The 22,854-nt window shown below is 45.3% G+C and overlaps 2 protein-coding genes across 5 annotated transcripts in view; one reads left to right on the forward strand and one right to left on the reverse strand.

Moving 5' to 3' along the window:
- LTF (lactotransferrin) overlaps nucleotides 1-11,399 on the forward strand; it is a 31,130-nt gene extending 19,731 nt beyond the window's left edge. The window contains exons 13-17 of the mRNA XM_072721072.1: nucleotides 1,037-1,178; nucleotides 6,537-6,604; nucleotides 8,490-8,674; nucleotides 9,576-9,765; nucleotides 11,185-11,399. Of these exons, the coding sequence (XP_072577173.1) occupies nucleotides 1,037-1,178; nucleotides 6,537-6,604; nucleotides 8,490-8,674; nucleotides 9,576-9,765; nucleotides 11,185-11,219 (620 nt within the window). The 3' untranslated portion in view covers nucleotides 11,220-11,399. The remainder of the gene's footprint in view (nucleotides 1-1,036; nucleotides 1,179-6,536; nucleotides 6,605-8,489; nucleotides 8,675-9,575; nucleotides 9,766-11,184) is intronic.
- Nucleotides 11,400-18,934: 7,535 nt separating this feature from the next.
- CCRL2 (C-C motif chemokine receptor like 2) lies at nucleotides 18,935-22,430 on the reverse strand. Of its 4 annotated transcripts, XM_072721073.1 has the most exons (4): nucleotides 22,233-22,430; nucleotides 21,742-21,856; nucleotides 20,601-20,717; nucleotides 18,935-20,086 (listed from the first exon to the last, which is right to left on the reverse strand). In XM_072721073.1, exon 4 carries the CDS (start codon nucleotides 20,025-20,027, stop codon nucleotides 18,981-18,983), a length of 1,047 nt encoding a protein of 348 aa, XP_072577174.1. In that variant the 5' UTR covers nucleotides 20,028-20,086; nucleotides 20,601-20,717; nucleotides 21,742-21,856; nucleotides 22,233-22,430; the 3' UTR covers nucleotides 18,935-18,980. The 4 variants fall into 4 exon arrangements, with proteins under 4 accessions (XP_072577174.1, XP_025845628.1, XP_072577176.1 ...); XM_025989843.2 differs by lacking the exons at nucleotides 21,742-21,856; nucleotides 22,233-22,430 and having other exon boundaries at nucleotides 20,601-20,883; XM_072721075.1 differs by lacking the exons at nucleotides 20,601-20,717; nucleotides 21,742-21,856; nucleotides 22,233-22,430 and adding an exon at nucleotides 20,471-20,542.
- Between the last annotated feature and the right edge of the window lie 424 nt (nucleotides 22,431-22,854).

Here is a 22,854-nt window from a genome sequence, read left to right on the forward strand (position 1 = left end):
GAAGCTGCCCAGATCTTAGCAGGTGTGCTCCCCGGCCCTCTCCATTAGGTTGGCACGTGCTGTGGCTCTTCCAGTGGCAGGGGCTGCACAAATCTGATAGGTACTAGCTGTTCATCGAGGCAGGACTTTCTTGTTGCCACTGTGTCCTTTCTCCTTACCCATATTAATCCATGTTAACTCCTTAACGTGGGTTAAATCACGTGGTTCGTTAGTTCAGATTAAGTTTGGCTGCAAGGAGAGAAAACTCCAAGTGGCAGAGGCTTCAACAAAGCAGAGGTTTCTATCTCTCTCATGTCAGTGAAATCCAGAGTTTAGATTGTCCAGAGCTACAGTGACAATGACATGGTGTCAGAAACCTGGGTTTCAAACATCTGGCTACTTTGATATATGTGGCTGCCAAGCTCAAGGTCATTTCATGGCCCATGTCACAACTGGAGGTCTGGTGCCCGTTTGTGCATGCCGTGTGCAGAAGGAAGGGGAAGGAGAGGAAGGAGGGAAAGGCCTGGGCCAACTGTCTTTGAAGGGTGTAAGACACTGGCATGCAACACCCCTCTTGTCTCTCACTGGCGAGTTCCTAGCCGCATGGCTATACTAACCACAGGGCATCTGGTAAGACCAGGCTTTATTCTAAGGGGCCAGGAGCCCAGGTCAAAAGCAGGGTTCCTATTTCTGAGGAAAAGAGAAATCAGATCCTGGAGGGCAGCCAGCAGGTTCTGCTGCAGGTTGCAGCCAAGTTCATTAGTTGAGTCTCCAGCCCGAGGCTGTCATGATGGGACCCTCTGTCAGGTAGCATGAAGACCCTCTTCTCCACCCCCCAGGCAGCTATTCACACCTGTTGGTGCCTCCCGTGTGAAGCTATTCTGATTTCTACTGGGCCCTCGGTTGGTGGTAGCACAGGGCAGTCTGCGATAGTGAGTGTATGCATGTCTGTCCGGGCAATGGAATGAACCCAACCCAAGCTGCATCGCCTGCTGGGTAAAGGCCTCTTATCTTGAATCAGGTGGGGATGGCTGACTCCCATGTTCCTTCTCTGCAGATGAATTCTTTAGCCAGAGCTGTGCCCCTGGGGCTGACCCGAAGTCCAATCTCTGCGCACTGTGCATTGGTGACGAGAAGGGTGAGAACAAGTGTGCGCCCAACAGTAATGAGAGATACTTTGGCTACACTGGGGCTTTCAGGTGAGTGCTGTGGCTGAGGCTTGCCCAGGATAGGGCCTTGTGTTCATCCCTCATCCTCCAGCATCTTACAGTGCATTTCTAAGGAGTCAGATGTGGCCTGTCACAGCAGAGCCAGGAAACAGCCTGGGGTCCACTAAAAGCTGCACCTGTGAGGGCTCCCCACTCCTCCCCTCGGGGCTGCCATGGGGCTGCATGACTGCGGCTCTGCTGGGCCCTTCCCTGTGGCCTGGGGCCAAAGTCAGCCTCAGTGTCCTCATCCACAACATCAAAGGGTAGTATCTGTGGTCTCTTAAGTCCTTCCTACCGCTCATTTTTATGTGCAAGAGTTCTCTTTCCTGGAGCCACCACCTTCTTCTCTCCCACCCTCTCCCTCTCCCCTACCCCCTCACCTTTGTCTAGGTTATCATTACATCCCACACTTCACTTCTCTCTTTGATTTCAGCCTTAGAAATGGCAAAGACAAAGCAAGACTGCAGTGTTATTCTCCACTAGTAAAGTGAAAGATAAACCAAAAAATAAATTTTTGGAATTTACCAGTTCTAACCACTTAGTGATCCACAGTAACTATCCAATTCACAGTTACCACCCTGCGCCTACAAATGTTGGGATCATTTCTCAGAGGTCCTTTCTAATTCCTTTTTCTCTATTCACCAAGAATATATTGCACTTGAGGCACCTGGGTGGTTCAGTCTGTTAAGCATCTGACTCTTGATCTCAGCTCAGATCTTGATCTCAGAATGGTGAGTTTAACCTCTGCATTGGGCTCCATGTTGGACATGGAGTCTACTAAAAAAAAAAAAGAAAGAAAGAAAGAAAAGAAAAGAAAAGAAAAGAAAAGAAAAGAAAAGAAAAGAAAAAAATATATTGCACCACAAGATGGCATCATGGATCTGACAATGACAGTGGCCAAACGGGGTCTTTGAACCTAATATATAAATACAGTAGCCTTCTCTCCAATGATGGGATGATATAGACATAACTTTTACTATAGTGTGAGTGACTCCTAAAAATATTTTGTGACTTTATAAGAATATCTTTGAAAGACTAAAGATTTCCTGGGGTGCCTGGGCAGCTCCGTGGGTTAAGTGTCTGCCTTTGGCTCAGGTCATGATCTCAAGGTATTGGGATCAAGCCCTGCATCAGGCTCCCTGCTCAGCGGGAAGTCTGCTTCTCCCTCTGCCCTTCCCCTACTTGTGCTCTTTCATGCTCTCTTTCTCTCAAATAAATAAGTAAATAAATAAAATCTTAAAAAAAAAAGACTAAAGATTTGCAAATGGAAAAGTTGTGATGTGATTCTGCTCAGAAATATTGAGTAGACACATATGTGATAAAAACCCAGAGGAGTCATGTGCTTTTCCTTTTAAACTTTTGGGAAAGTATTATTTCATTGGAAACACCCACACTTTAGTATTCCTGTTATATGAGAAGGAAATGCTTTGTCTTTTGTCTAAACTGAAAGCTGGAACCAGAACTCCCATCACTGCTGTATTTCTAACTAACAATCTTATATTACTGGTTCTTAATTTTCAATTTTCAGCTATTTTCCACTGACTTTCCATTATGGAAGAAGAGATTCCAGCCTCTCCTGCTGCTCCTATGTCTGTTCTACTCACAACTATGAATTTCACCTGCTTTTAAACTCAGCAAATTTATGTCGTATTCAGTGCTTACGTTATTATGAATATGTAAATATTCCTGTAAATATTCCTTAAATATGTGTATAATAGGATTGCACTTCCCTTATGGTACAAAGTTTTGTTTAGTCTAGAGTTAGTGGGTGTCTTATTTTTTTATTTTCTTAATTTTCTGTGCTTAAAAAAGAAATCAGTAATTCATCTCAAAACTGCTAGCCAGTAATGTAAACCTGCTAACAATACATACTCAGAGTGAATGCTGACACGGGTTCATCAGATGCTTCTCTAGATCCCTTGCACATCTGTGGTCTGGGATTCCCCTTGACAGTCATTCTGGGATTTCCCTTCTGCGTACTTCATGTTAAATTGCCTGTTTCCTGCATATCATATCTTTCACTTTCTTGGTTTTGTTGGCACAAAACACATCTTTTTGAGAAAGGCTGAATTGGCCTTGGTGGTTTTTGAGTATTACCTGCCTGAAGATGTCTTTACACTACCTTTGAAATGATTTATAGTTGGGCTGGATAACTAAGCGTAGGTCGAAAAACATTCTCCCTAGAGATTAAAAAAAAATTTTTTTTTAAAAGATTTTATTTACTTATTCATGAGAGACACTGAGACAGAGAGAGGCAGAGGGAGAAGCAGCCTCCATGCAGGGAGCCCGATGCGGGACTCGATCCCGGGTCTCCAGGATCACACCCTGGGCTAAAGATGGAGCTAAACCGCTGAGCCACCCAGGGTGCCCCTCCCTAGAGATTTTTTTTCCAATCCCTAGAGATTTTGACAGGATTTTCCATATCTGGGAAATGACAGTGTTAGCTATTTTGACCAATTTTCTCACTAAAAACAAGCAAAAATGCTGAATTAGTCCACAGGTGCACACACATACACACGTTCTTAGGACTCCCGAATAAATGACAAAGTAGTAAGATTATTAAGGGCGAATAGGAATTCAGAGAGCTGAGTGTTCACTTTGTCCTGAGGACACACTTGAATACACAAGTTACATACACCTTCAGAGAGGAATGAATCAGAAGTAATTTCCCCACCTACTCCTGGGGATATCAAGTTGGTGGATACTGAGGAAAACAGGGAGAAGAATAGACACCATCCCTGAGAAACTGAATCCATGAGCCACCTCCTGCATGGATTTGCAGCTCAAACTCATATCCCCTAAAATGGTCCAGAAATTCTCAAATCATAAATATTTTTATTCTTTTTAAAAAAGATTTTATTTATGTATTTGAGAGAGTGAGAGAAGAGAGAGCATGAGTGGGGGAAGAACAGAGGGAGAGGGAGAAGGAGACCCCCCCCCCCCAATGAGCAGGGAATCTGCCACCTCGGGGCTCGATCCTGGGACTCCGGGATCATGACCTGAGCTGAAGGCAGACATTTAACCCACTGGGTCACCCAGGTGCCCCTCATAAATATTTTTAAAAGTGGTCCCAAATTAGCAGCCCCTCTAGAAACTTGCCTGGAAGACAGCACCTTCAGGATAGGCCTCAAAGATTGCTCAAAAATCCCGTCTCAATAACAATGAGCAGTACACAGTCAAAAGGAACTAATATTAACCAAATACACAGGGGAAAAGTTATCAGAAGCAATATCCAGCAGAAACAACACGGTAGTATTTTTATCAAAGAGTAAGTAGAATTTCTGGAAAGGAAAAAAATATAGCAATTGAAACCAACTATGCAGTTGACCGGTTAAACAGCTTAGTTAGGCATAGCTAAAAAAAGAATTGAGGAAGATATGTGAAAAAATTATCCAGAATGTAACAGAAAGACAGAAATGACACTACATTCAAAAATTGAAAAAAACCCAAAACATTAGTTCATTGTCTTCTAGATCTGGAATTTCTGTTGAGAAATCTGATACCATTTTGAATTCCTGATTCTTTGTATCTGACTGTTCCTTTTTGAAGAAAAAAAAATTATTTTTGAGTTTTCAACAATTTATTTGTAACTTCCTCATTCTGAGAGAATAAGCTTCAGGAGGCTTAGAAAGTGTCTTATACAGGTTGACACAAAGAATATTTTGTAAAGATTAAAGAAATCAAACACCTATACTTCCTTCTTAAATATGTATTTCTCTCAATTTACAGAGATTTAATAATGAATGAAAAATACTCTTTAGGAAAAATTCATTTGGGGTTTTATCAAAAGTAAAATGCTTTGACAATGAGTTTCTTAAGATGTTTCTGAGTTTTTAAAAAACTATTTTTAAAAATCTCTAGTGTTCTGAAACTTCTTCTATTTCTTCATGTGGGTCTCCTTTTAATCCTTTGGATTGGGCACTTGGTGGGCCTGTTTCATTTGGAAGCTCAAATTGTTCTGGGAAATTTTACTTCATTATGTCTTTGATAATTTCTACCCTGTTTTCTCTGATTTCTCTGTAAACTTTAGTTCTTAAATTATAGACTCTTGGATTATCATTTCATTTTCTTATTTATCTTTTATTATTTGCTTTTCGTTATCTTCCAGTTTCTGGGGTATTTGCTTAGCTTAACCTTCTAATCATATATCATTTTTTAGAATTTTTATGATGATGATTTTTTACATTCTAAGAACACTTTGTGTTCTGACTGGTCCTTTGTTTAGAGCTTCTTGTTCTTGTTTTATGAGTGCTGCACTTTCTTTCATCTCCTTAATGATATTAATCATAGTCTACAAAGTTTTATTTTGTCTCCTGTATTGTCTCTGTATATTATGAATATAATTAGCTATTTTTTTCAGTCTACATTTTTTCTAGCATTTCTTCAGATTCAGTGGTTTCTGGCCATTTGTCCATATTTAAGAATGAAATACTAGCGCTGACTGTTCTGTGTCAGGTACCACATCTTGACTTATGAGCCTCACCTGTGGGGCAATTGGTGTGTGTCATTTCACTATGGGGCATCCAAATATGAGAATCTATAGGAATTTTTCTTGGATTGATCAGGTTTTCCAAAGAAAGAATCATCTTGTACGCTTCTTGGGAGGCTGCGTGGGGGAAAGAAGTTATGATTTAACCTTCTGGAATATAGATTTTCAGTCTACTCTGATATCAGTGTTGGGCCTCTGCTCTCCACTGTGCTTGGCTCTGTGTCTCTAATGTTGTTCAGGTTCAATCTCTTGTGAACAAACCTTCAGTCTTCTGCTGGGGTGTGGGGGGAGTCATCTTACATCCGCATGGAAGAGGAGGGCACCTAAGCCATGTCTGTACACGCTCTATCCAGTCCTCCTGTCTCAGCCACTTTCAGTGGTGCCTAATACTTCTAACTAATGAGCCTTTCTGGAGTTCTGCAGTGCACATCAGTTTCCTTCTGGGCTTCCCCCACTTCCAGCTTACGTTAAAGCTGTCTCTGCTCTGCTGGATCAATTCCTGTTCATTGATTTGCTCTCCACCTTGCAAACATTGTCCACATTATCTTTACTCTATTCCTCCTGCCCTCCTCTTGCTCATGGTTTATGGCTTAAAAAATATCTCACTAATGTAAAAAAAAATCCCCAAACCCCAGCAATCTCAGTAATGTCATTTTATTGGGATTCTAGGAGCAGAGAAGGCTCACAAGCATATGTGTTCAAGCTGCCATTTTAAACCATAAGTTCCTGGAAATATTTGTCTTTATCTGTTCTGTGTTTACTTCCATGTTTCAGTTTTTGGCATGCATCTTACAAATATTTATGAAAACCCTAATAGTTTTTCTTCTCTGGCAATGTGTTTATTTTCTGGAACATTTTAGGTGCCTGGCAGAGAAGGCTGGAGATGTCGCATTTGTGAAAAATTCCACAATCTTGCAGAACACAAACGGTAAGTGAAATGTTTCCCTCTCATGTCCCAGTATTCAGATTCGCAATTGGGAAGCTATTATAACCTTTTCTAGGCTTTGGATCAGGTTACTTCCAAAATTCTTTACCTCCTTATGCCATATGGTATGTCTATGAGTGTGACATTGATTTTGAAGCCAAATTTCTTCTCTCTCCTCTCTCTCTCTCTCTCTCTGTCTCTCTCTCTCTCACACACACACACACCAGCCATACTCAGTAGCAAATATCTCCCTGGCTTTGTCTAGTCAACCACAGAAGCACACCATCTCCCTGTGCCATGGTTTTATTTATTTATTTATCTATCTATCTATCATTATTTTATTTATTTATTTATTTATTTATTTATTTATTTATTTATTTTCCTGTGCCATAGTTTTAAAAAAGGAAGTAAGGACCTTCATTTGGACCCATGTGAGCCCGCAGTCTGGAAACTCCTTGAGAGTCTTTGCCCCCAAAGGCAAAGACATATAATGGAAGGTGAATAATAATTGCTAACTTCAGCACCCGTAGCCATCTGGTTGTCTTCCAGACTGCAGCCTTCTCCTGAGCCCCCACTTGGCCCTCACTTGGCCCCCACGGCCCCCAGCAGATGACTTGCCACTTCACCCCCCTGAGAAAGAACTGCTTCCTCTGAGTCATGGCCACTCCTCCGTCCTTCTGATCCTCCGCACGTCTCTTGGGAAAGGGACTGAGGACAGACCTATAAATTTGGAATGATCTCAATATCAAATAGACAAAAGCTGAGAGAACAGATAAAGTGTTTTTGCTTTTGTTTTGAGGAGAGAGGGTAGAAGGAGAGAAGCAGGGACCTAAACAATGAACCTGTGTTTGCTTAGACACAGACATACATACAGTTGTATTTCAAATTTATGAACCATTACTCTAGGTGATCTCCAGGGATCAGTTTGATGTCATATTTTTAAATTGAAGTATAATTAACACAGAGTGTGATATTAGTTTCGGGTGTACAGTGTACCGATTCAATTCAATAGTTCTGTACATTACTCGGGACTCATCATGACTCATCTTGATCCCCTAGAGTGATGTCATAGAGTGACTTAAATAGAGAAACCTATTTAAGTATAGGTTTCTTTGGGATTTCACAACTGTATTTTTTTTAATTGATGGAGCATATTTGATAAACTTGTAGAAGGTCCCGTTCTTTTTCTAGTTAGACACTAAGAGCATTTGAATATGAAGGGAAGGAGAAAACAATTTCTTCTTGAACATAAACCAGATAATCTTCTTCTGGAACTCATTGGAAAATATGGTACAGGTGGAAGACTTTCTCTTTTAAAAAACTAACAACTCTATTGAGATATAATTTATGCTATAAAAATTCACCCATTCAAAGTGTGCAGTTCCATGGTCTCTAGCACATTCACGGAGCTCCACACCCACCAGCCCAGTCCAATTCTAGAACACTCACACGCCCCCATAAAGTACCCCTGCACCTTTCCCCACTCCTCCAGAGCTGCCAACCACCAGTCTATTTTCTGTATCTGTAGATTTGCCCATTCTGGACATTTCACCTAAATGGAATCACATAAACTTTTGTGACTGGCTTCTTTCACTGAGCATCACATTTTCAAAGTTCATCCACATTTTCAAATGTTAGAATGTGTCAGGGCTTCGCTCCTTTATATTCTCTAATCTTGTCCCCTTGTATGGAAGCAGCACTGACATTTGCTGTATTTGGAGTTTGCATAGCTAGTGCGGACAAAGCTTCCTGCACTCTACCTCACATCACTGCGACCCACACGTGACCGTTTCAGGAGGCCAGGGGACTCGTCGGACCCACCCAGAAAAGACCTTTGACCAAGCGGGGCAGCCCTGTGGCTAACGCTGCTTCTTTTTTCTCTCCCCAGGAGGGAACCCTGAGCCATGGGCCAGGGATTTGAAGCTGGAGGACTTTGAGCTGCTGTGTCTTGATGGCACCCGGCAGCCTGTGACAGAGGCTCGGAGATGTCACCTGGCCATGGCTCCGAACCATGCTGTGGTATCTCGGGAAGAAAAGGCCAAACACCTGGAGCAGGTGCTGCTCTTCCAGCAGGTGCGGATCACGAGGGCCTCCTGCCCTCTCTTAACCACACAGGTCCCAGAGCTGGGTGAAGCAGTCTGTCCAGAGCCCTTCTTTGCAGTCCCTCTGCTTGAAGCTGGTGGTGACAGCGTTTGCTTCATGCTGAGGAGCTGCCCAGAGTCTCAGTGAGAACATGTGTAATCTCTAAAAACAACAAACCCAGAACTTCTGTAGATTGAAGGCTATCTGTGGGAAGCGGTTTGAAGGAAACCATGCAATTTCCTTAAAGTCTGTGATTCTGTTTTGGAACTTCTACTATGGTAGTAGAACGTCAGGTGTCCAGGTGTGCTTTAAAGACGGTGGTCCTGGAATGGTAATCATAGGTACAGTAACCTCGCTATGGCACACTCATGCTGGTAGGAGGTGGTTCATCGCTGAGGTGTGTTGCTCTTGCCCCAGAGCACGGAGAAGGAACTTTGGCCAAGAGAGGCTAAGTGACCCTCCCGAGGCAATGTCCTGACCAATGGCAGAGATTTCCAATGCAGCCTGCCTGTGTGGGAGAGCTGGCCCTGTCAGAATGCTGTAGGTGACCACCTTTTGACCTCAGAAATTCTCAGCTATCACCTAGTCACGCAGAGGTTCTACAGGAAGAGGCCACAGATGAACAAGGAGGGAACTATGGTGGAAGATGGGATCAGAAGTAGTGAGGGGCCCCGGCACTGCCTGGTGGGTCTGTCACCCCAGGGCCACGGGAGGACATGGGGCAGGGGAGGGCTCAGCCAACAGGTAGAAGGGCTCCAGACCTCATCTCCTTTCCTTCTGTAGGCTTCCCAGGCCTGAGCCTGGATGGAAGAGAGGTCCTTGGCCTCTCCTAATCCTAAACGTTCTCCTGTTTCCCTTGGCCACTTGCTTACTGTCTGCCCTTTTATCACAGATGCAGTTTGGAAGAAATGGAGCCAAATGCCCAAGCGAGTTTTGCTTGTTCCAGTCTGAAACCAAAAATCTTCTGTTCAATGACAACACTGAGTGCCTGGCCAAGCTCCAAGGCAAAAACACATATGAAGAATATTTGGGATCAGCCTATGTCACGGCCGTTGCTAATCTGAGACAGTGTTCAGCCTCCCGTAAGTGCAACAGCCTGGAGGAGCCACCATGCATGAGGGTGGCGAGGCTGGAGGGCCAGACAGCATTTTAGGAATGGAGATGGGAATCAAAGTGTTAAGGCAGTGTGTATCCCTGCACCTCAGGAAGCAACAGCATCAGTGATGAGGTGTAAGGTTTAGAGAAAAATAAGGCAGTGGTGATAGGCTAAATTTTTATAATGCTGAGAGTGCCTGTCATGGTTCTTAGAAACTGATCATTCATTTTGTTCAGTAGAATGAAGTGTGTGTGTGTCTGCATGTAGGTATACTTGTGTAGGTATACGTACATATACACACGTATATATATGTGTGTGTGTCTGTGTGTATATATGCACGTATGTGTTCAGAAATGACAAATTCTGGTCTCTAGACTGTTACCGTAAATACCAATCATTGAGAGTACAAATTCCAAGAAAGCATCTTAGCCAGGAAAGTATACTGACAAATAATTTGCTCCTTTAAAAACACTTATAAGCTATTGCAGAGCGTTGTAAGGCTCCAGGTGGTTAATCTAAAATTTCAGTGTGTACTGCCTCCCTTGTGCATGGGGGTCACCCAGAATCCCACTCCTGGCACCTCATCAGACAGCTGGAGGTGTCGGCCTGGTGGCGGTCCAGGGATGGGGTGGGACCAAGAATCTCTGTACTGGTCATTCTCAGCTAGGTGCAGTGACCACCCCCCCGCCCCCCACTGTCCCAGGGGACATTCGGCAATGCTTGGAGGTATTTTTGATTCTTATAAGTTGCTGGGGCGGGGCGGGGGTGTGAAAGGGTGAGTGGTGCAGCTGGTGTCTATGGGCAGAAGCCAGAGATGCTGCTAAATAAAGCATGGAAGAGCCCTGCCAACAAAGAATTCCCGGGTCTCAAATGTCAACAGTGTCACTGCTCTTTACCAACCGGCATCTGGGGAATTGTGATGGGGTGGCCCTAGGACTCGGCTTTGAGAAAGAGGCTGTGGGGCTATTCTTGGGAGCAGCCAGCTCAGGACTGCACAGAGTGCATGCTGGCTGAAGGCAGGGTCCTTCTGTCCCTGCTCAATCCCCGGCACTTAGCACAGTACCTCACACAAAGCAGGCCCCAGAGTACTAGTGAATGACTGAGTGAACACCATGGCAGACAGATTTGCATGAAGACGAGGGTGATAAATGGCTCACATCAGAGGACCACTCATGTCTTGTGAACTTGAGTGTGACCGTTGATTCAGTTAGAGACAAATGGGATGGATCTTGTGTCACTAAGGCCAGGGCAGGAAGTGGCTCAGGGTGTGGGGGACAGAGCTGGCTGGCCAAGGGTTGGTGGGAGAAGGCAGGGGGAAAGTCTGTGTTTTAGTACCCTCCTTGGTTGACTCGGGTAAAAAAAGAGAAATCTGTTTCTGAATCTCCTGCTTTGGTGTGTCCCACAGCGCTTCTGGAAGCCTGCGCCTTCCTGAGGAGATAAAACACATGAGAAGAGTGCCTGGCCTTTTCCCCAGAGGTGCCTCGGCCCCTCCCCCTCACTGCTCCTATAGCCTCCCCCTTGGAGGTATGGGCCTTCTCCCCTCCTGGCCAATCAACTGCTTTCCCAGCTCCTTGCTGTCATCCTTGCAATAAATAAAATGAGAAAGGCTTTCGATTTTCATTCCTTATAAAGCATCATTCATCTTTTCTAGAATTTTATATAGAAATCATGTGTCTGATCAGATACTGGCGCAGCTGGATCTTTCCTTCCACACTTTCCAGGTCGGGCTCCTTCTCTTCCCTGTGGGTTCAGTGCCTGCTTGTCTAGAAGCAAAGACCAGGCCCAGCATCTGGTTTCCCCAAGGGCATCTGGATGGCTGTTCACATGGTTGTTGCTGTGTGTGCCGGGGTGGGTGTGTACGCGGATGCGCACGTGTATGCGTGTGTGCATGCGTTTGTATGTGTGCTTTGTGTGCATGTGTTTCTAGGGCAGGGAGAGGGATAGGGAGTAGGAATTGAGGCATTGGTGAAAGAAACTGGGTATCACAAAGATTTTTGAGAATTTGGTATCTTAAATAAATTGCATCAGGTACAGTGAATGTACAAATACAGGCATCATAGGGAGAGGTGACAACCTTCTGTCCCTTGGCCTTCTGACTGGCCTTATTGTCCCTCCCCCTCTGGTTAACCTCCACTCACTCATTTACACTCCCCCCACTTCCCTCAGCCCAGCTCTAGAGAGCACGGGCCAGGCGGGCTGCCCTCTATTCCTTCAGCAAGCAGTCGGGCCACTCTCCCATTCTCTCTGCACCTCACTGTGATTGGGTTCTAACCTGTTCTCTCTCCTGAGTGGCTCTGGAAAAGGACACCCATGCCCTCCCAAACTGCCAAGCTTCTCAGCGTTTCCAGATCTCTTCCCCTGAGCCCGTAGCCACTCCTGACCCCATGGTCCTCTCACTCCTTCTCGAACCCCATTCCCTCAGCTTTCATACCACTCATCCTCCTCTCTGGCCTGCCTTCCTCTGCCTTGTGGAGGGTCCATGCTTTGTTCTTTCAGTGCGCTCCCTGTGGCTTTCTTCTCCAGGCTTTTGCTTCTGACCTATGAAAGAACCAAGTGATGTGGTCTCAGCTACTAATGTGGACCTTCTTCCAGAAAGTGGGGCTCAGGGGTGGCTAGGTACCAGCTCTCTCAGATTGCTAACTTTTCCCTGGGAAGGGGTCATTTTCTGGCTTTCAGTTTTTCCTTTGGCTCATTGGACCCAACAAGTAAACCCATGCCAACCAGAGGAAGACTGTACCTTCAAAGGCTGATGTCAGACAAGGGTGGCAGTGTTGACCACCATCAGTGGGTGGGTAGCTTTGCTGCTGCCTACACCGGGCTCTGAAAGGACATGAATTAAGGTCCCCTAAACTTAGGATGAAAACTCACTTTTTTTTGCTACTATAATTATGGCCCAGATATGCCATGTATCCTCACTAGCCTGAGAAGGTTATTCAGTGAGCAACATTTGATGCTGTTGCCATATTAGTCATAATAACAGCCCCACAAAGCATGACATTTGAACTGTATGAACTTTCTTGTATAAATAAGATATGAAGGTGAAATTAAAGCCCACCAGTGAAATCCCCTTTCTGGCTGAAATTAAATTAGAAAATCTAACATCACCACATCCATCAGCTCATGCTAAGTTCTATAGAAATCTTAGCGGCTTACACAACAAGTGCTTATTTTTGTCTTACACCCATGTCTTTGCACCAGTGGCTCTTTTGCTCAGCTCATACCTTTGTTCTGAGATCTGGGCTGAACAAGTGGCTCCACCTGGGGTCTGCTGGCCTGAAGACAGAAAGGAGAATTGGAGATGCCTCACAATAACTTCTAAAGCTTCTCTAGGGGCAATGGCTTTGCCATTCCCATCATTTCATTGCTCAGAGTAAGTTGAGTGGCCGTGACATCAACAAGGCAGGCATATGATGTCTTGCAGGGAGAGGCCCAGTGGGAGGAAGCAGTGAATATTTTGGCAATAGGACACTATTTCTCTTCTGGATCTGAGGCATTACCTTCATTATTTCAACCCTAAGCCTATGTCTCTCTTTTCTGAAATTTAGTGTTGTCAACAGAACACACATAAATATCTATACATCAGGCTCATAGTCATGAAAATAGAGAAGGTAAGCAAATCACCACCACCCATGCCATGGTTGTGGGTGTGAGCACCAACCTGCTCCTCCCAACTGAAGCAACAGTCCTGCTGGGCTGGAAACACCATGGCCCAAAGCAGGTCATTTCCAGTGTTAGAGCAAGAATGAACTAAATGGCTGGAGTCTGAATTTCAGGATGGAAGCAGAGGATATGTTAGGAAATCATGTCACATGGCCATTGGGGTTGAGAAAGGTGAGCCCTCTACCCTAAGAATGAGAGTTTGAAACCAAATCAATAGAGCTGACCCACTCTTCTGGGTGAATGGGGAACTTAGAGTCAACCACAGGTGAGGAAATGTGGAGATGGTGAAAGATCTGCTCAGAGAGGATGCATGGGCCCCAGGAACACAGCCAGTCAGGTTCTAAAGAAAAATATAGTCACAGAGACAATTCCTGTCTCTGCTGGCCAGTATCCTTAATCACTGATGCCTGATACGAATGGAGGACTGATCCATCTTGGCCATATGGGGAGTGTCTGCATATGGGGAGAGCGTATGGGGAGAGATCACAGCTTCTGGAAATGACAGGTGGTGAAGATCAGTAATGAGGCAGCAGAAGGAAGTGAGTGACAGGTGGTGAGCAGGTGAGGCCCTGGGAGGCCGTGGGAATGCTGAGTAGGACCCCGAGCCCTCTGCAGAGCAGGAAACTGGTACCACAGCCTGCTTTTTGAGTTTTAAAGAACAGCATCACCCCTAGAGAGATAGAGGGTATGGAGAATCTGGGGTAAGGCAGGGACAAGATGGAGGAAAAGAAGAAATAACACATCTTCTCTGCTTCAGCTTGTCTGGGATGATGGTCAAGGCTTCCAGGCATGAGAAGGAACCAGTTTGTGGATTTTGTCTTAGCTACTAGAGAAATATGCCTCCTTCTGTGTGTCTCATATCTTTGGGGACAAACCAACCCCAAAACTATATCTATGGTAAACCATCTCAGACCTCTGTACTCATGAATTCTTGCAGAAGTGGGAAATGTGTTGCCCAGTCCTGTAACTGCCCGTATGCTGCTTTCTCCTCCCACAGGCAGTGCATTCTGTGTAGCGCAAGCCCTGGGCTGCCACACGACCTTTGGCTCCCACATTCTTTTCACACTGAATGGAGTGAGGGCGCAGTTTGGCGTCCTTGCTTTCACTCCCTCCAAGCCCTAGCTTCTCACAGGCTTCCAGGGAAAGCTCTCGACCTTGCATTCTGCATGGTCTTCACCTGTGTCTGCTTCTCTGCTTCTCCACCCTCTGGCAAGACCTTCCAGTCCTGCACTGACTTGGGGCTGTCCCTGCCTTACTTCCTTGAATTCCCTCTGCCCCTGAGCTTGGTCTCAGAGGGAGACAACTCCCTTTCCTGTTTGTCCTGGTGGCAGAATGATTCCCATGAACATCTGCCCACACACAGGACAGGGGACAGTGTGATGGCAGGGAAAGTGCATTAGAACAGTGACAGCAGAGCATTTCATGGTGCCTGAGCAGAGAGCTGTCCATACAGGGCCTCTGTACGAAGCCCAGGAAAGGTACCCCTTTCCCATAGTGTGCCCAGCCCCCGCTGGGAGCTCGGCCCACTCAGCCATGTACATAGGCTGGATTTCAGGCTCAGTGTGTCCCTCCTTGATGTGTCATAGTCAGGACTCTGCCTGCACTCCACCTGCATAGACCCCATAGAAAGAGAAGATGGAGTAGGTGCAGGATTCCTGTGGGGGAATCACTCACTTCTGAGCTCAGACACCGCAGATAAATCTCATAACGTCAATCACTCTCCCGGGGCCAGTGACAGCTTCATCTCTCCCACTCCAGGCTTCATCTTTAGGGCTGGTTTGAGTGTCTGCCTTTGGCTTGGGTCATCGTCTCGGGGTCCTGGATTGAGCCCCATGTCAGATTCTCTGCTCGGCAGGGAGTCTGCTTCTCTCTCTCTCTCTCTCTCTCTCTCTCTCTCTCTGCCACTCCCCCTACTTGTGCTCCTCCCTATCCTTCTTATATCTGTCTTTCCATGATTCTAAGCACTATGAGTGCAGCAACCCTGGAGACTGCTGTGTATATGTGTGATTGAGAAAATGAGTAAATGTGTTAATGTTTTTGGGACCTAGAGTTTACCATGAAGGAAAGGAGGAGGAAAGAAATTCGGAATGGAGGAAGTAAGGTGGAAGCTGTGCGTTGGGGTGGCATGGTATGTGTATCAACTCATAATTGCAGTAGTTTCTTTTGTGTGATACAGGTCTACTAATGAGAAGAGTGGAAGTCAGGGGGGTAACTTTTGTTTAATTGAGGTTCAAAACTGATATTCCCTATTATTAAAGTGGATTGCAAAAGTTCATCCCATAAAGCTGATCCAAGGAGAAATTTTACATGATTTGTCTTTGAAAATGTCTTTTCACACAGGTGCTGCCAAACTCTGATACCGGTCTGCCAGCATATACATAGTGCATATTTATCACTGAGAAGACATTTCTAGAATTCTATTAGATTCTTCACCTGATGTTTACCTTCTAGTACAGCATGCCATTAGATTTAAGACCACCTTCAACTGGAGATAAGATGGAAGCTCTCCAGTTGCACAAATTGATTTAAAAATATGGAAATCTCTTTTTTGTGTCAAGGTCTGAAAATCACCAAGTTCAGAAAATATGTTTTTATTTTTTTAAGACTTATTTACTTTGAGAGAGGGAGAGAGAGAGAGAGAAAGAGAGAGAGAGAGAGAGAGAGAGAGAACACAAGCAGGAGGGGCAGAGGGAGAGGAGAGAGAGAATCCCAAGGAGACTCCATCTCATGCCTCTGATATCATGACCTGAGCCCAAACCAGGTCATGTGCTTAACTGACAATGCCACCCAGGCACCCCAGAAAGCATGTTTGATATGTTTGTATAAGAGCAGAAATCTCATTTCTGCAACTTAACATTTTTAAAAAAAATATTTTATTCATTTGAGAGAGCAGAGAGCACAAGTAGGGGGGATGGCAAAGAGAGAGAGAGAGAGAGAGAGAGAGAGAGAAGCAGACTCCTGCCGAGCAGAGAATCTGACATGGGGCTCAATCCCAGGACCCCGAGACGATGACCCAAGCCAAAGGCAGACACTCAACCAACTGAGCCACCCAGGCACTCCTGCTACTTAACTTAAAAAAAAATCCAGCTGGGGTGCCTTGGTGGTGCAGTAGGTTATGCATCTGACTCTCTATCTCAGCTCAGGTCTTGATCTTAGGGTTTTGAGTTCAGGCCCCACACTAGGCTCTGCGCTGGGCGTGGAGCCTACTTAAAAAACAAACAAACAAACAAACAAACAAACAAAAACAGTGAAAGTATTATCCAGCCATAGAGTTATTTACCCCAATGTGGGGCCCAAACCCACAGTCCTAAGATCAAAACCTGAGATGAGACCAAGAGTCAGACATTCAACCAACTGAGCTACCCAGAGGCCATGGGAACAGCACAGTTTTAATGTAGGGTATACATTTTTTTGGACCTTTACTTCTTAATTCTTATTTATTAAAATTTTTTTATCTGCGTACAGTTCACACACAATGTTACATCAGTTTTAGGTGTAGAACATAGTGATTCAACTTCTCTACACCTTATGCTGTGCCCACAGCAAGTGGAGCTACCATCTGTCACCAAACACTATTGCAATATCATTGACTATGTTCCCTATGCTGTGCCTTCTATTCCCCTGACTTATTCATTCCGTAACTAGAAGCCTCTATCTCCCACTTCCCTTCATCCAGTTTACCCATTCCCCTCCCCCTTCCCCTCTGCAGCCATCAGTTTGTTTTCTGAGTTTATAGTTCCAATTCTTATTTTGGTTTGTTTATTCGCTTGGTTTTAGATTTTACATGTGAGTGAGATCCTATGACATTTGTCTCACTCTGACTTATTTCACTTAGCAGAACACCCTTTAGGTCCATTCCTGCTTTCGACATAGCACATGGGAAGTGTATAAAGAGGCTTGACATTTCTTGTGATCCAAACAAGAGTTGTCAAGTGACTTGACTACACTATATGTTTCATATGTAAGTGCTATTTTGCCCTGTAATGTTAGGTTGAGTTTATTTATTTATTTATTTATTTATTTGTTAGGTTGAGTTTATTAAGAAACATATGAATTTAATTTTCAAAGCTGTTCAGTGTTCTATATAATAGATATTGACAGTCCTTCTCGTTCAGGACAATTTCCATGGAGTCCCTGCCACTGCTACACCATTAAATTGCTGTGTCATAAAGTGAATCAGGTTATTCAACTTTTCTTCTTTTTTTTTTTTAAAGATTTTATTGATTTTTTAATGACTTATTAGAGAGAGAGAGAGAGGAATAGAAGAGAAGGGAGAAGAAATGGGTAGGAAGTATCAGAAAGGGAGACAGAACATAAAGACTCCTAACTCTGGGAAACGAACTAGGGGTGGTGGAAGGGGAGGAGGGCGGTGGGTGGGGTGAATGGGTGATGGGCACTGAGGGGGGCGCTTGACAGGATGAGCACTGGGTGTTATTCTGTATGTTGGCAAATTGAACACCAATAAAAAAATAAATTTATTGTAAAAGAGAGAGAGAGAGAGAGAGAAAGGAAGGGCAAAGGGAGAAGGAGAAGCAGACACCTCACTGAGCATGGAGCCAGATGTGGGACTTGATCCCAAGACCCCGAGATCATGATCTGAACCGAAGACAGACGCTCAACCAGCTGAGCCACCCAGGTGCCCCTCAATTTTTATTTCTGAAAGAAATCCATAGAACTAATGATGGTTAAGTCTGTGGCAGCACATAAAATTCATTGTTGACACTACCGGTTTAATGCACATCGTAAATTCCAAAATTTTCCACGCAGTATCAATAATGAATAACCATTGACTTATCCATTTTCACAAATTTTGTAAATTTTCCCAACTAAGCCTTTTCCTCCTCAACACATATTTTAACCCCCATCAGTTACAACTCATTTTAGCAGATTCCACTTCAGATTATACTGTATTAGTGTTTTTTCAATTCCTTTGAAAATATTCTTGCCTGGACTTTATTTTATGCAGACTATTCATGTAGCAAGTAGCCAAGGAGACCTAGCAAATTCCACAGAGCACATCACTTTTACCTCTTTACCCATAGCTTCCAGCCTGCCAGTTCTTTCAATTACCTGCAAGAAAATGTGCCTGAACAATTACTTCTATAGGAATAGGTTGCTTCTAGTTTGGAATGTGGTCTTATTGGTTTTAAGAGTACATATTAATTTTTGTATTTCCTTGCCCAGTTTTTGGAAGTTTGGTGTGTTGGCTCTGGAGCGAATGGCACTCATGTTTGGGTCCCAGTCCTGCCACTTTCTAGCTGTGTGAGCCTAGACAAATGTCTGAGCCTTAGTAACCCCCTTAGCAGAATGAGACAAATTCCACCCAAACCCATGCTCAAGTATTGAGGCGCAAAGGGGCTCAGGTTTGCAAAGAGCCTCGCACAACACTTGAGACAGACTCAGAGCTTGGAAAATGCTTGTTTACCACCTCGCTTTTCTTCCCATAACCTATTTTTATATACAAAGGTGTGCAAAAAGATTACACAAAACAATGCAACGATACAAAAATCAATATTTATTCTGCCTTTGACAGAAGCTAGTTTACACTTTGGTAGAATGGTCACGTTCTTCCCTTGGTGCAGCTCGTGCAGATTCCTCAGTGGACTGGAGCAGACTGCTGTCATGCACACAGCAAAGGCGGCGAAGGTGTCTTCTGAACATGGTGTCGAGGAACGTGTGGAGGAGGGGGTTGACGCAGCAGTGGGTGGTCGCGAAAATTCTAAGGATCTGAACGCTTATGTCCAGGTTGTAGTTGCTCTTACAGTCGTGCAGGGAGAAATATTCCTTGAAAGTGGACAGGAAAAGTGCAATATTGTAGGGTCCCCACATCAGAAGGAAGACAGCCATTATGGCAAAAACCAGCTGGTGAAGGCCATTCCCCCTCTCTCCAGACCTTAGTATTCTTCTCATTCGCACGGAGCAAAATACAAAAACGCACAGTGGGAAAAGAAATCCCAAAACGTTCATCTTTAAGGTGAGAAAATACTTCCAGAATGTCTCTTCAGCTGGCAGGAAGTGAGGTCTGCTAATGGAACACTTGTATTTCTGGCTTTCCATCTGAGGTTTGTAAAACATGGATTCAGGCAAAATGACCAGAGTGGCTAAGACCCATGCCAGAACACTCGAGATGATGCCCCAGCGCACTGCTCTCGTGGTCGAGGGAAAGTTCACGTTGATAAACACGAGGTACCTTTGCACAGTCAGGAGGATGTTGAACAAAGCCTCACTGTACAGGCCTATGGAGTAAAGTACGACTAGAATTTTACACATGGAGTTGCCGAGAACCTCCTCATGCATCGCAGCATAGGCCCAGAATGGCAGGGCAAGCAAGAAACACAAATTTGAAACTGCCAAGTTTAGGAAATAGATATTTCCCATGTGCTTGAGTCCTTTATATTTTACCAGGATGAGCACAACCAAGAGACTGCCCAGGAGACCAGCCAGGAACACGGTGGCGTAGAGCTGCGGCAACACCCTTGACAGGATCTTGGTTTCGTAAAGGTGGCACAGTTTTATTTCATCATTATTCAGATCATCCTCTATGAGGACGTCATAGTCATCCTCTGGGGCTGTCACGTAATTATCCATCTTCAGGCTGCCCTGTGGAGAAGCCAAGGATTATTTCCTCTTCATACGGCTGGGTGGTCCTGGAGGGGGAAAAAAATTGGATTAGTGTCTATGCAGCCATCCTCTCCCTTTACTGGTACTTCATTTTACCCAGAATAGGTCTACATCTTGGAAGATTGAAAGTAAACATTGCTCTGAGGCATCTGCACCTGCTGAGAGCGGCTACTATAATTGACCTGTTTGTTATGCCCTCACGTCATATTTGGGCAGTGTGCTAACACCACAGGGCAGATTAAAAAAAAAGTAAGCATTCTACTTCTTTACAGAACTTTAGTTCTCCTGGTGGAAACAAGCCGTGACTATCCGAAGATAATATTTAAGGAAACACACCATCGAAGAGAGCCAAGTACTGTGTCATGAAATCAGTATCGGTCCTAATTTCTGCGTTCGAAAAGTCTGCTCACCCTGTGAAATAGCTTCCTGTGACAGGCTGCCTGTGTTCTTCTCTCGAAGGACAGAAACAAAGATTTGCAAAAGTGAAACCATCCCAAGCATCAACATGGACTCTACTGGTTAAATACACAGATGACTTACCACTTGACAGAGTTCCAGGGGGACAGGGCACTGCCTCCTGAGCCACCATCCAAGCAGCTGTGGGAATAGTCTGGGGCTGCTGAGAGACCGCCTTTCTTCTGAGAAGCCGGTCGTGACCTTTAGGGGCAAGAGAAGCCACTGTTTCTCTGTGGGAGCTCTATACCACAAGTCACTGGTCTCAGTGTCGCAGGGAACAACCCAAAGAAAGCAACTTGAAAGCTCCTCTGGACCCCTACAGTGTTTCTCAAGTGATTGAGGAAAGCAGGAAGTCCCTTGCTCTCCCTGGTTTCCCCAGGACCCGGCCTTTGATCATCCCCCTCCCTCTACCCTCAGCCCTGGCCTGGTGACAGGCGTCTTCCTGGCTGCTCCAGATAAGGGAACTGAGTTGCTACTGCTCTCCAGTGATATGAGTTAGGATGACAGCAGGGCATGTCTGAGTAGGTGGCAGCCAGCAGCCAGCCGAGGAGGAAGCATCCTGTGTGGTAGCCCTGTGTCCAGACCCCAGAGCCTGGAGCTCCCTACAGTGGCTCCTCGCGTCAGCAGAAGCCCACTCCCTGCATCCAGTAGGGCGTCTAGAAGGCTCAGGGAGAACCACAGTGAGTGGCATGAGCTCCTCTTCTCCCCATCACTGTTAAGGGACACTGCGCTGTGGCTGGGGGGAGGGGTGTGGGTGGGTTTCCCAAGAGAGGATCTGGGGACCAAGGAAGCCACAGAGTGGTGTCACTTGGGGAGGGGGCTGGAGCAGAGATGCTCAGTACCAGTGAGGAGCAGGGGGGCGGTGGCTGCATGGGATTTGGAGAAAACAGTGAGGAAAGCCAGGAGTTAGGCAAGCTGTGAGGCACTGACCCTGCTCTGAGAAGATTCCAGGAAATTCCATGGGGGTGGGGGGCATCAAGTCTGGGTAACAGAGCCTGTGGGGGAACCCGCCAGCCCATGACTCTGTTAGGAGAGGGAGCATGAGAGAAAGGGAGTGGAGAAATCCAGATTTCAGGGTTGCAGGAGACGATGCAGTGGGTGGTGGTGAGGGGGAGGCTGGGGTGGGGGGCAGCTTGGAAGAAGGATAAATGAAGAAGAGGAACACAAAACGGCTGGAAAGTCCATGTGAACTTCTCCCTATGCACTCCCTGGACCTGTGACTGACCTCATTTGGGGTACCCCCCACACAGCGGTTTCGCACTCATTTAGTTGGTTAAAGGACATCCTGTTAATGAATTCCGGAGAAGTGTCTGAGGTAGCCTTCAACTCAGAGTGTGGACCTGTGAAGATGAAAATAGAAACAAACTATTAAAAGAAAGGCAAGACAAACATAAAACGGCCCAGATGAATATGCGGTTGAGCATTAAATTTAACTCAAAGACGTTCCTCCTCTGTACCCGTGGAGGGCTTGGCATTGGTGGGAACCTGGGCTCTGCACACTTCCCAGCAAGGACTACCCCCACCCCCCACCCGCATTCCCGCCGCCACCCTCACCCCCTGCACCAACTTCTGTGAGTGAGTGGGGGTCACTGCCACTGATGACAGCACAGTCCTGGGACCAGGCCGTGGACCGCCCTCTTGGGGCTCTACCTCCCCAGCTGGGCTATTTGGAGCCACACCAGCACCCTCCCCACGTCCCCTCTCCCTCCCCAGGACCTTGAATGAGTAAGCCATCAAGGCTCCATAATGCTCATGTCTTATTGTCAGCTGCTCACTGGTCTGTGCTGGGCAAGGAGGGGGAGTCAACTCAACTCAGAAACATGAAAAGCCTCATGGATATACGCCCACACACTACATGGTTAAATAGAGCAAAACACCAGTAAGCAGGATGTCAAGGATGTCACAGAATTATGTGAAATTTGAAGTTCCCCCGGAAAAACACTGGAAGTTTGGGACCACCCTAACTTCCTGATATTAACAGTCTTCACTTTCAGTATTATTTTATTTTGGCTGGATTCCCAACATTCTGCTTATCCAGCCTCAGGCCATGGGGTTCTTCTCCCCCCTCCTTTTTAATTGAGTATAATTAACATACACCATTGTGTAAGTTTGAGGTGTACAGGGTTTATGTTTATATTGCAAAATGATCGCCATCCCCAGGTTGGCTCACACCTCTGCCCCACCATGTAACTATTGTTTCTTCTAGTAGTGGGAACAGTTAAGACCTAATCCTGCCAGCAAGTTTGATGTTTATAATCCAGTTTTGTTGCCAATAATCACTATATTATGTATTAGTTCTCCAAGGCCATGGGATTCTAGAAACTTTAAATCAATACAA

This window comes from Vulpes vulpes, chromosome 9, assembly GCF_048418805.1.
Source record: "Vulpes vulpes isolate BD-2025 chromosome 9, VulVul3, whole genome shotgun sequence".
Classification (NCBI taxonomy): Eukaryota; Metazoa; Chordata; class Mammalia; order Carnivora; family Canidae; genus Vulpes; species Vulpes vulpes.

Coding starts and splice junctions, on each gene's coding strand:
- CCRL2 (XM_072721073.1), bottom strand. CDS start 20,027: ATGGATAATTACGTGACAGCCCCAGAGGATGACTATGACGTCCTCATA.